The sequence below is a fragment of the Pipistrellus kuhlii genome, unplaced genomic scaffold (assembly GCF_014108245.1).
Source record: "Pipistrellus kuhlii isolate mPipKuh1 unplaced genomic scaffold, mPipKuh1.p scaffold_m20_p_2, whole genome shotgun sequence".
NCBI classification, from domain to species: domain Eukaryota; kingdom Metazoa; phylum Chordata; class Mammalia; order Chiroptera; family Vespertilionidae; genus Pipistrellus; species Pipistrellus kuhlii.
In genome coordinates, this window is record NW_023425515.1 from 154,882,282 (window position 1) to 154,895,101 (window position 12,820).

The 12,820-nt window shown below is 37.7% G+C and overlaps 1 protein-coding gene across 23 annotated transcripts in view; it reads right to left on the minus strand.

Annotated features, from left to right (window-relative positions):
• NFIA (nuclear factor I A) overlaps window positions 1-12,820 on the minus strand; it is a 371,362-nt gene that overhangs the window by 56,856 nt on the left and 301,686 nt on the right. For all 23 annotated transcript variants that reach the window (XM_036444066.2, XM_036444065.2, XM_036444064.2 and 20 more), the window contains one exon: window positions 2,251-2,429. In XM_036444066.2, coding sequence (XP_036299959.1) covers window positions 2,251-2,429 — 179 coding nt within the window. The remainder of the gene's footprint in view (window positions 1-2,250; window positions 2,430-12,820) is intronic.

Genomic DNA, 12,820 nt, shown 5'->3' on the forward strand with positions numbered 1-12,820 from the left:
CACAAGAAAAACAAAACAAAACAAAACAAAACAAAAACACAAAACAGAAATGAACCATTAGCTGCTTCTTAATACAAAAGATTCATTAGGCCACATTTATGTAAATTACTAAGTATTCTAGCTACTTGAATTCTTCCATAAGAGCATATGGGTTTCTGGGTTGTTCTTAAGGCATTCCACAAAAGCATAGTCTTAGGTATACATACTCAGTGCATCCTAAACTTATTCTTTGAATTACATTGACCTTCTTTGCATCTGGTTCTGTAAAATGACCACCAACTTTTGCTTGGAATGTTTCAATTCTGCATTAACTCCCATCTTTGTCATCATACTCATGATAATTAAACATTTATTTAATATATAAGTGTTTATAGATTGCCGAATTATTCCATTGTCGTTATATAGATATAATAATAAAGTTGCCTAAATGTGCATTTGAGATTAAAAAATATCTTATTTTCATTCCTCAAAGTTGATATTATATAACATTTAATAAACATGTTAAGTGAACATAAAATATTTCTTACACATATTGTATAACATCAGGCACAGAAACTTTAAAATTCAGCTGTCAAAATTCTGCTATGAAAAAAAAAATCACTTCTAATTTTGATTTAAATGATGTAAGCATATGTATGCCATGAAGAGTCATATTTATTTAGCTGCCTGATGTTAGAACAGTCAAATAACAGCTCTTTTACAAAAGAACATTTCCCTCTAAAGAAAGCAATAAAATCCATTTTATTTTCAAGTTTTTCCAAATGGTCCCATGAAGAGACATGCCTCATAGCCTATAAAATGTGGATCAAAATGCAAAACTGGGCATCTGACAGTTATATAGGATGGTGTCAAGACTATTAAAAAAAGTTAGAAATGTAAAGGTCAGATGCTTGATACTGGCGATCACTTCAGCTTTTTCATGGTTTCCCAGGTGGCCTTTATGACTCCAGGCTTCAGTGACACTCCTCAACTGACAATAACAGCTCATATTTAGGCTCCGGACCCAAATCAAAATTCAGCTGAAGGAGATGCTGTTGTCCTAGCTTTTAAGCTTAATGAGGCAGTTTCACTCCCTCATCAACATTCACTTAGATTTTTAGAATTGCTCCTCAAAGACTATCTCATCTGACGATCAGAATGCTATGCTTTCTTGCCAACAAACTTGCCTGTGTGTTATTTCTGAGTGGGCTAAAAGTCCATAAGTGAACTCTTTAGAATGAGCCAAGCAAATGAATACACAAGCAAAAAGAAGAAAGGCACCATATTGATTTGTTGTCTAGACAGAAATGTATCTGCTAACACATCACCAGACATTAGTCAAAGCTGCCTATTCTCTCAGATATGCAGAATCAGGTGTTTCTGCAAGGGAAGAAAATCAGTGGTAGGTAGTGTGATATAACACTTTAAATCAGGCAATAATAATTACGGCAAATCTGTGGCTTCACGTGCAGTTACTAGGAGAAAAGGGAAATCACATTCAGCTTTATGCTGTCATTGTTTACTAGTCACTAGTCTTATTATCAGCCTTGGGATGTAGCTATCCATTGCAAGCATGTAGTTCCATAGCTGAAATATAATTCATGATTTTTAAAAATTACTTTTATGTTTGGAATACTATTTCAAACTATGATTGTTTGGTTTGAGAGAAAAAAATAAAAACATTCATTTGAAACTACTGAATCCTGTTTAGCTTTATACAAAGATAAGTGGGAAAGATAACTACTTGCAGAAATAACAAACCATAATAAACTGTACTTCTAGCATCTTGAGTTCAAGTACTGGTCAACTTGATCTAAAGTGTTAGAAGACTGTATTTTTAAAAAATATCAACTTAGTTGATCTGAAACATCTGTGTCCCCTCCACCCCCTACCTCTCCCTACCACCCCAAACCATTATTTAAAATTATTTGGTCTTTCTATTTTGCTAACTCAATGAGCCCTAGGGTTAGTATGCATGAGGTGGAATTATCAGCCCACGGACCTTGGAAGGTTACAGAGTTCACCCTTGAGATGATTTATATCCGTAAACTTGACAGTTGCAAACTTAACACAAACACTGTTTTTAAGCCCTGGCCAATCACTCTTAGGGTAAGTTAACTTTCCCACAATCTAGAATAAATATGACATTTGTCTGCAGTCAGTCAGCACAACATTAGAGCACAATGTCACGTGGTCATAAGGTCTCCCCTTGTTATTTTTACATTTGGTTAATATTTCTAAAGAAATTAGAAAAAAAAGAAGTTTCCTTACATTGAGGAACCCCACCTGTCCAGCCTGCTGACCAGCATCAGGGCAGACAAGTTGGACAAACTCTTTCAGCGTCTCCTGAGGGTGATAGCGGATGGCCGGGTGTGAGAAGTAAGGCCCAGGCTGCTGGATAATGGGTGATGTTGGAAAATGAAGAGTCGATGGTGTTGCATGTGGACTTGCTGGAGGGAAAGAAAACGTCACAGTTAAGATGAGAAAAGATATGCTTTGCCACAGCTTTTAAACCCGATTCAACTTGTTTAAAAAAAAAAAAAAAAAAAAGAATTCTTCTCCTGACCCAATTCATGGCATAGCTCATGTGACTGAGTTTAACACTGGATAGGTCTGACAGACTTTCTTCCTTAAGGCTCTAAGACAAACATGGAGATTAGATTAGGGTAGAGTTTCAAGCTGTCTTTCTATTTTCAGTGGACATGAGTTATAAAGGCATTAATAATCCTTGGTGAAGCTGAAGATTATTCATTACCTTAAGAGCTCTTTTAATGAAGCAAGCAATAAAAAATGTATTTGGTAGATTAGACCTGATTTAACTGACATTACATATGACAAATTCTAGTGTGCACATATGGATCCCCTTTCATGCTGAGCTATCCATAGACAATAATTCATTGTTAAAGCTCTTATACCCCTTTCAAGGAAATTTCTAGGGACCAATTCAGGATGAAATTTTTTTGAAGTATGTAGTAAATGATCACTTAATGAACCTAGGCAATTTGGGTGGCTCACTTTACATGGAAGGTTTATGTCATCTTTCCTTTTCTTCTCTTCTCTTTTCTCTTCTTTTTTCTTTTCTTTTTTACATTTAAAGCCAAACTTGAAAATGCATAATGTTAGAGCAGAGGACCCACAGGCTGAATAGCCAGTGACCTCTACTAAATTGTTGGTCCTCTGCTCATAAGAACTGATAAAAGACTCAGAAAAATATTATCCCTTATATTCAAACCCTGCTAATCTCACTGGTGCAGAAAGAAGTTTGCATTAGATTAAAAAACATATGTGAGGTGCTGAATAATTTTTCTGAGAGTGCTTCTGCCCTTCAGTTGAAAGGGTGATCAATAAAACCTGCTGCAGAATAAGAGCAGCCCATGGTGAGGGCTGAAGATACTCAGCCCATGGTGAGGGCTGAAGATAGTCAAAGCAAGTAATGCCAGGATAGCAGCTCACATTTCTCAATGAAGGCCAAGAAACAGGTCCCAAGTAAAAGCAGGTAAGAGTATTTATCTTTCCTTATTTTTATTTAAATTCAAAGAGCCCCTGCAAAGAGAAAACAAAGGAATACCCACATTTTTGGAGAATAAAATTGTCCTAATACTGAGAAGAACTCATAAAACTAAAGTGAAACCTAAGCAAGATAGGCCACACCTTCCACCACCCTATATTGGCACAGCCCAGGACTATAAGAAAGGATGCGTCCCTAAGAACCCCTGAATATGGGTTCTTTGCTCCTAACTGGGATATCTTTAGAACTGGCGCATTTTCTGAATAATGATTGAGATGGCTAGGATTTTGAGATTCAGAATGACATTTGTAGTTTTGAAAGAGGGTTTGAAGAAGTAACAACAGTCCAGTCCATATCTTGTAGATGACTTGATGGGGCCCTTTCATTCACGCAACCTTTAATCTAGCCAATGAGCATTCACAGGCTCCTACTTTGGATTTGGGATTGAGTCAACACAAATTTTTGTCTCCAACCATATAATTGAGGGCATCTTGAACATAACCTATTCAAACCAAAATTCTTCTCACCTTCCACCCCTCAGACTTGCTCTTCTCCTAGTCTTCTTCATTTAGTAAATAGTATTTCCACCCATTTAATGATTTACTGTTATATCCCCAGAAAATATCTGTTGAAGGTACCATGAATGTTTGAATATATGAGTGGTACAGAAATGAATAAAATCACCATGCAAATAAATATGGACATAAAACTTTGGTGTGTTTTTTTCACCTGCCAAAAATCCAGGGAGCTTATAGACAAACTGATCAAAATGAGGACTTTACACAATGTATGATAAATATTGGGAGGTCTCTGGATTAAAACCCACAAGCTAAAAAGTTAATTTGTTCTAGTCATCTTTTAGTCTGTCAATTGTGCAACTGGATTTAAAGTACCAAAGGAATTTTCCCCCCATCTTATATGGTATATTCTTTTTTGCTGGTAGTAAGAAACTTTGACCCAGTGCCCTACATTTGACTGAATAGTTTTTAGTTAGGGATAGAATGTGGCATTTCCCCAAGGAGGCTTGGAATGTACTGAACATAACAAAATGATATACTCAACTTCTGTAGCATGTCAATGACAATAATGGCTACTCCATTGTCAAGAGCCCCTGGGAGGCAGACCTTAATGATAAAGTGGCACTACTTCAGGTGCTCAATAAAAAGTGATGAATGATTGTAAGGTCATGAAATCATGGTAGCCAACAGAGAATGATGCCCAGCAGAAAAAATTCACTGGAGCAAAGACTGATGTTAAAGGAACTTGATAGAGGAAACAATTCAACAGGATCTTGTAATTCCTCCCTTACCTGTTAATAAACTTCACCTTCTTTTTGTTGTTGCTAAATATGCAAAAGAAAACCATGTTCAACTTAAATTTAGACCTTAGTTTCTTGGTTATATTTTACATAAAACAACTTATTCACCTTTTCCTTGTGGCATAGAATTTATTTGAACCCAAACCTGAGAATACATGGTACTAAATGGAGTTAATTCTACAATGACTGACTTATAAGAATCAATTAATTCCTAATTAATACAAGGAAATCACTTAGCCTGTAGTTTCAAATTAGACAATTGCTGAGTTTGCATTTCAAAGGGTCATCCTTCACAACCCCTACTTTCTCATGTCTCAGAATTTCAGGCTCAGCCACAGTTCACTGTAGGACTGGATATAAATCATTCAAGATACTGACCTTTAATTTCTTCAAACAGAAAATAGTTGTGTTGCAGACATTGCAAAGATCTGTTAAATGTGATGAATGTATGCTACTTTTCTGGATAACCTGCTCCTTTTTTGAACAAGGAGAGCCATAAGGTTTTTGCATTGCTCTAAAGTTCAGACTTAACATTTCAACATGGCGTCAATTTGGTTTTTCTTTTTTCCCATTTCTGGTTTTCTCTCTTTAATATTGAGTTAAATGAATTTAGTGTCCCTAAGTTTTTGTCTAAATAGTCTAAAATTATTTTTAGAAAGAGTCAATGTGGTTAAATGAATGGATCAACCAATCAACCAATTAGTAAAATTCATTAAATGTATTTTGAGATTGTCAGATCAGGCCCTATAAAAGAGAAGCTAGCACTATGAATCTGGCATGGTGCTAATGCAATGCACAAAGAATGGTGTGAGTCCAAAATTTTGATGGAGAAAAACATCTCTTATGGATGTGTGTGTGTGAGCAGTTGACACAATAAAAAATTATAGCACATTATGTAAATGCATATTTAGAGCCTTTAAAATGTGCATTATTTACTTGAAAGTCAATAAAGGCTTTTCTCAAGTGGTTACAGTTTATTGCAGTGCATCCATCTGTATCCATGTTGATGTTAATACAATTTTGTGTATTAAAAGGCACTACAAAATTGGCTGCTTCTGGGGTCTAATACTCTCAGTCCCTTAGGCCAGGAGCAGCAGAGTGTCAGAAACACTCCCCTCTGGATGGATCTCACTCCTGGTTTAAACTTTAACCACAGGCCAGACTTATTTAAAGCAACCGCTTGGGCTTTTCACAGAGAATACAAATATGACAGGAAGGAAGAAAATTAGATCAGGTTTCTTGGCTGGAATGGCACTGCCTACATATTCTGTACAAAGTTACCACAATTAAAGAACAGAGAACCAGAATTTCCCAAATGGTTAGGGCTCAGTCATTTATAACAAAATGTTCATATGACTGGATATTTAGTACAAAAAGAAAGCAGATCAGGCAGGTTAATTTACTTGTTTGCACATCCCTACCCTCCAATTCTTTAAAATTCTCTCTGGGTTTTACTTTTGAAGAGATAATTTTAAAATGAAATATAACTATATATATATACACACACACACACACACACACACACACACACTTAAAAATGCTTCCTCTTTTAAATTAGAATGGGGAAAGGAGAAGGTCAAGGTCATTACTATATTATTTTATGCTGAGAGACTCTATGATCCAACAAGTGATTCTTAGTTTGAGAATCCACTATATGGAGGCTATATATATAGGATACATTTTATGTGCCTTTAGACACATTCTAGCTCAAAGAAGATGATGTTAGAGAGGCGTGGCCAGATGGGTTTAGAACCTTGTAAAACATTCTATGTTTTAGGGAAGAAAGAGATAAAAAGCAATCCTTCCTTACTATTTTCAGCAGTTCTGTTCAAACTCAACCTCCAAACATTATAATAACCCTCCCATATTTTCCCTCAAACCGAAATTTCACAGGTTGAAATATGTTCTTCTATTTAACCCTAGCATTGTCTTAATAGTTTTACTTCTTGTCTATGAAATGTTGCAGATTCTCACATATTGGACAGAGACTCAGATTCTTCTCATGTTAGCATTTGCTTCCTTGTACCAGCCTTTAAATGCTAGTTTATGAAGTATGGGCAGCTCCAGATAAAAGCTGTCCAGAGAGTGGCACAAACAATAAAATCTAATCCCCCTTCAGGTGCGGTGTGCTCTTACAGCAGTGTTACCCAAGGCCTTCTTGCCCCCCAGAAAGGAATAACCAATCCTACATCTTGGCAACTGCAAAACTTCAGTCTCACCATTAATGAAGAGAACAGATGAGTGGCCACACTGCTTCTCTCTGTGAGCAATGTTACAAAAAAACTCATCTACCTTCTGCAAGAGGATGTTCTTTAGACAAAAATAACCATTGCCATAGAGCAAAAGGTGGCATTGAGAACTCATGACTACTTATATTTAGAAGTAAAGATTGTAATAGGGCAGAGCTCTAACTGGAGAAGGTGGAAGAAAAACACACACACAAAAAAAGCCTTTCATAAGGGCAAATGGAACTCCTATTGTTTGGGTTGGCAACTACTATGTACTTTGCTTCTTCAGAAATTCAAAATCACAATATATAAATCCATTATAGCCCACCTAAAGCTAAGAAATCTAACTTAATGGGTCCATAGCTATCATTTATAAATCATGCATGAGATAGACCTGCCACGTATGAAAGCCTAGAAGTTTGAAGTTATGGGATTTATTTTAACAGAGAGACAAGGAAAGAGGAAGTGTCAATGGGTTTCAAAACCTTAGGAGATGGAGCATTTTCTACATAACAAACCTTTGACTCTATGCAAGTGAAGGCTTTCAAACCATACAGAACATACAGTTAACATCACCGAGATGTATGTGAAACAACCTGGCTGTGTCAAATGAGGGAAATATGTGACATTGCACCATGACTTGGAAAACACCAGTATTTTTATATTATTGCTACCAGGCAAAGTAACTTTATGATACAATAGATTTCCAAGATGGTTGATATATTCTATTCCATTTGCATTAAGGGTAGAGATCAAATTACAATGTCTTTTGAGAAAACACAGAGAGAGAGAAGCACACAGCAAGGCCTTTTAAAATTTTTATTGAGATCAATTTGAGCTACTTAAAGACCTTTCTTGCTCAAATACCCTGGCTTATGGTCTATACAAGGGCTGGCAAACATTTTTTTATAAAGGCCAGAGAGTAAATAGTTTAGGCTTTGCAGGCCTCATGGTATCGGTTTCATTTATTCAACTTGCTTCAATAGTGCAGAAGCAGCCACAGATTTTACATGAGCAAGTGAATGTGACTGTATTCCAATACAATTTTTTTTCAAAAACAGGCAGGGAATGGGATATGACTTGTGGGCCGATTTGCTGGCCCCTGGTGCAGACCCACTAATTCCTGTTCTCTTTCCAAACACCTGCCAGGCACTGCTTGTGAGTAAGCACCTGACAATTACAAAATATATTTTGCATCCCTACCTTTGCTTAAATATTAGACTCTGACACTTAACCTAGAAAAGTAGAACTATGGGTTGTCTCTTTTTATAGATTCTATTTTTTCACATAAATCTCTAACCCTTGAGCATCCACACTGACCCTTTAACCATGTAGACCCTGCTGCCTGGCATACTTCTGACCTAACTAAATCTGAGCATGGCCTCCCGTGGCCTCCCCAAATCCAGACAGAATTGAAATTGCCATCATTTTCCTTGAGAAGCCCACCATGTTAGTTATTTGGAGTTACTTATCAGAGATATAATACATATTGAATGCTAAAGAAGTTTTTTTTAGAAGATCTGGGGTACTTTTTAAGGAACATTTTCTACCTAGACAAAAGGACTTGGGTTTAGTTTTGTTTCTGCCACAATCTGGCTTAGAAGTATTGGCAACCTCTCTCTCCTCCAGTTCTCTCACCTGCAAAATGAGGAGTCTGAGCTGAACCACTGAAGCTCAACTCACCTGGCTTCACATTCCAGTGCCAAAGAGAACTCAGTCTCTGGGATGACACCTGCCAATAATTCAGTATAACTGATGCATAGGAATAGCACTAAAATCCAAAAAATCTGAAGCAAGAAAGCATGTATGAAAAGAAATTATTTTTAAAATGTTTCTATTATATTAAGTTCTAGGGTATATATGAGACTTAGTCTCTAAGACACCTTGGTTTCAGGAGGGCTGTAATATTTAGAGTTTAAAAATCCTGAGGGTGCTAGTTCAAGCTATGTGAGAATCCCAGCTTCTGCATCCTGACAGGACCTCCTCTCTGAATTGACCATGTTCAGGGACTAGTTGCCCAAGCTACCATGGTGGCTGATGTGAAATGTGTTCAAATATCACACAGCAGCTGCGATTCCTGGAGACACGAAGAGTGACTATCTAATAGGCAAAGTTTACAAGCCTCCAGTTCCATGGAGGGAACCTGAGCTTTTTCACAATATGCAAGCTATACTATAAGAGATAAAGAATAAAAATCAAATCAAAACATTAAAATAACCCAACCCCCATAGATTAGGCGATCACAGGGTCAGCAAAACCAGACAGGGAATCCTGTGGGAAGTGCACTGGCCCACAGACTGCAATCCTGCGGGGGAGTTTCACAAGTGAAACCTGTGGAGGCACTGCAGCCTCTTGGAAGATTGCCAAGTGCTAAATCCTGAGATCTTTGCATACTTTGCTGACATTAAAAACCAAAAAAAGGCAAAAACAAGCAAATAAATAAACAAACACACAAAGCCAGACTGACTTGCAGCACTCCCCCCACCAAATCCTCAGGCTCACACTGCCTTGTAAGCCCCATTCTGAACCATGAGATTGCTAATGCATAGGTTAATTTGAAAGTATCCTCCTGAATTAGAAATAACTTCATGGATTCACCCCATAGGATTTAAGGGTTTGTTCCCTCTATTGGTAGATTTTTCATGAGGGGAGGAAAGATGAGAAAATTAGTCCAGTGTTTGAAATTAGGGGATCGAGTTGCCTTTTAAAAATTTAATTTATTTAAATTTCCAGTTACAGTTGACATACAATATTATATTAGTTTCAGGTGTACAACATAGTGATTAGGCATTTATATTACTATTGCAAGTTATAGTACCCACCTGGCATCACACGGTTATTATAATACTAGTGGCCTGGTGCACAAATTCATGCACATTGAAAGGAAATTAATTAGAAGAAATATTTTAACATCACTATTCCACCTTTATAATATAAGTGCTAAGCAAATTCATGATTGACAATAACAGATTGATACACCTCTGGGCGATTGGTACCAGAGAGAGCTTTATATGTATTATGCATGTGGGAGTCAACTTAGCCTTTTATATCTATAGAATGAACTTGCTTAATTAGACCTGCTTTCTGATATAAACTTTTTATAGCCCAGTGAAGCACCTCAACGTCTCTTCAGGTAATTGTCAACAACACAGTAGTAAATATCAATACGAAGCAGATTATTACTGTAGATCATGCAGGGAGAACAAAGGGTAAAATATTTAACTGCAGGAGTGTTTGACTACATTTTGCACAGTGAGAAAACCTGAAGTTATTTTCAAGATCCACCATTTCTTACTTCTTTTCAGTTGGGTCAAGTTTCTAAGCATTCTAAATCTCTGTTTTCCAGCTAGTAAAAAGAAAATAGGATTCCAGCGAGTCTCCTACCTACCTACCTACTCCAGGACTTCTGTAAGGATGAAATGAGATGAGGCACAAGAAAATGCTTCACAGATATTTGGTTACAGTGTAAAGTGTTTCCACATGGCTATAAAGCAAGTTGTGTTCCTGGGCTGAAGAAACTGCAAGGAGGCTAGTCACTAGGGAGAGGAAGCCAAGTATTGCTATGTGATGTCATTACTGGGGTGGACACTTAGCATATTAACTATATATATATTACTGACTATATTCTCCATGCTGAACTTTACATAGGGGATCAAGTTTTTATCCCAAGTTGAGTATCAACTAGCTCTGTGTCAGCCTCCTATGCTCCTTAGCAAAATGAAAATTATGTCTTGAATGGGTTTAGAGTTCAGTTATTCTTGGTTTGAAATCATTCATTCCCTATGTTTATCTGGCAAAATTACTTAACATTTCCAAGCCTGCAATTGCTTGTGGCAAACTGGGTAAAACAGCACAAATTAAAAATTTTCTTCTAAGGATTAGAAGTAGTATATGTAGGTGCCAAGTACATAGTGGGCTCACTCAACAAGAATGTGTTGAGAATCTATGTTCCAGACAGTATGCTAGACCTGGTTTATTTCTCATTCTTAGAATTATTTTTTAGAATAAATGAAGATATAAGAAAAGTAACCAGAGTCATACAACTCAATGTGATGATGTAAGACGACAAATGGAGGTCAATGGTGTGGACTCAGCCTGGATTTTACCTGTGCTCTGCAGAAATCCGTCACCTGGCTAGTGTGTGAGCTGAGCCCGTTGTCCAGCATTCCGGACAGCTTTGCTCTGGCCTCCTGCTGTGGACAGCTATTAGTTTTGCCTGCCCAGCAGTCCTTCGCCCTTTCCTCTGGAAATAGAGCTCTGATGTTTCTTTGGGTAACTATCCTTCCTCATCCTGAGTCTGTGTGGTTATGATAGACTTACCCTACCCCCTGGCTGGTAAATGGGCATGTAACCGAGGCTACACCAATAAGCCCCATTACCTTTTTAGCATACGGATTGTTTTTCAAGTGAGCAAATGATCCAAACCAGCTAATCAGAGCCATAAGAATACAGGAGTAGTATCTTTCCTCTGTCTACTGTAAAAGCTGTTTTCTTTCCTTGGCATTGTTAAATTGGTAGAAATTGCACCTGGAGCTGCCACAATCTCAGAAACTTTAATTGGGGAGCTTACACAGAAGTCAGGAGGGCTGTGAGAGAAAAAGAGATACACATATTTCTGAAGGCATCACCAGAGCACCTGGATTCAGCTCTACCGGATGCTATACCCCCTACACTTTTCAGTTATGTGCACCAATCTATGATGTTCTTTTGAGGGAATGGAGGAATGATTAAGCAATTTGGTTTGGTTTCTTTCACCTGTAAGAATATTTCAATTGAAAGAGTCCTTATTTACATAATGTGTTCATTACTGGGTACCCAACCACTCAACAACTCTTATTCAAGAAGACCTAGAAAAATCCCTCAAGGATGACAAGGTTTCTTAAATTCATACTCCATGCCCATAGAAGGGACTCACACAAATTGACCCAAATAAATCCAAATCTCCACAAATCCTTTATAGATCTATGCTTTGTTATCCCTTTCTTGCACACTCCAATCATTAATCTCATCATAGTAATAATTATCTGTTTAATGTCTGTTTTATCTGTTTTGCTAGATTGGAGGGGCAGGACTGTCTCATCTGGTTTGTTCATTAAGACCCAGCACCATGCTTGGCAGATGATAATTAAGAATTACTTGCTGAATTGATGATTATAAACAGCAGACCCTTGTAAACAACAAAGGTGCTTATCCCTTTAGCAAGAACCATACCTGAACGAAGACATGCCAAGAGAAGTCTCCATCATGGCCAAAAGGATAACTGTCATGGGAGACAGGCCACTTGCCCCACTGTGGAGATCCCCCTGTTCTTAGCCAAACAAGAGTGATGAGGTAAGGTAACCCATCTGGCTCACATCTCCTTCTCTAGGTATATGTGGCTCCCCCAGGGAAGGGAAAGCACACCCTCCTTCTGGATCCATAAGTACAGGTTGAAAGAGAGAACCCCCTGTTCTCTCTTTACATGCAAAAAAGCAAATAACGATATGTGGACAGGGGAATCTGACAGTGAACATTTAGTAACACGGGAAAGGGAATCTGATAGGTAGTTAACATCATTTAGTAACATACCTACTAGGTACCAAGCCCTTTCCAAATGTCAGTTCACCGCCTTGCCTTCTCCTAGTAAAACCGTTGTTTGTATAGGTGGGAAAACAAAGGTCAGGAGAGGGTGCCCTGCACAAGTTTCCTCAGATCCCAAGTGGCTGGCCAGCCCTTGAGTTCTACTCAGCCTATGTTCCTTCACCACACTCTGCTGCACCGTTTGAATTATTTTTCAGAGTCAAATGG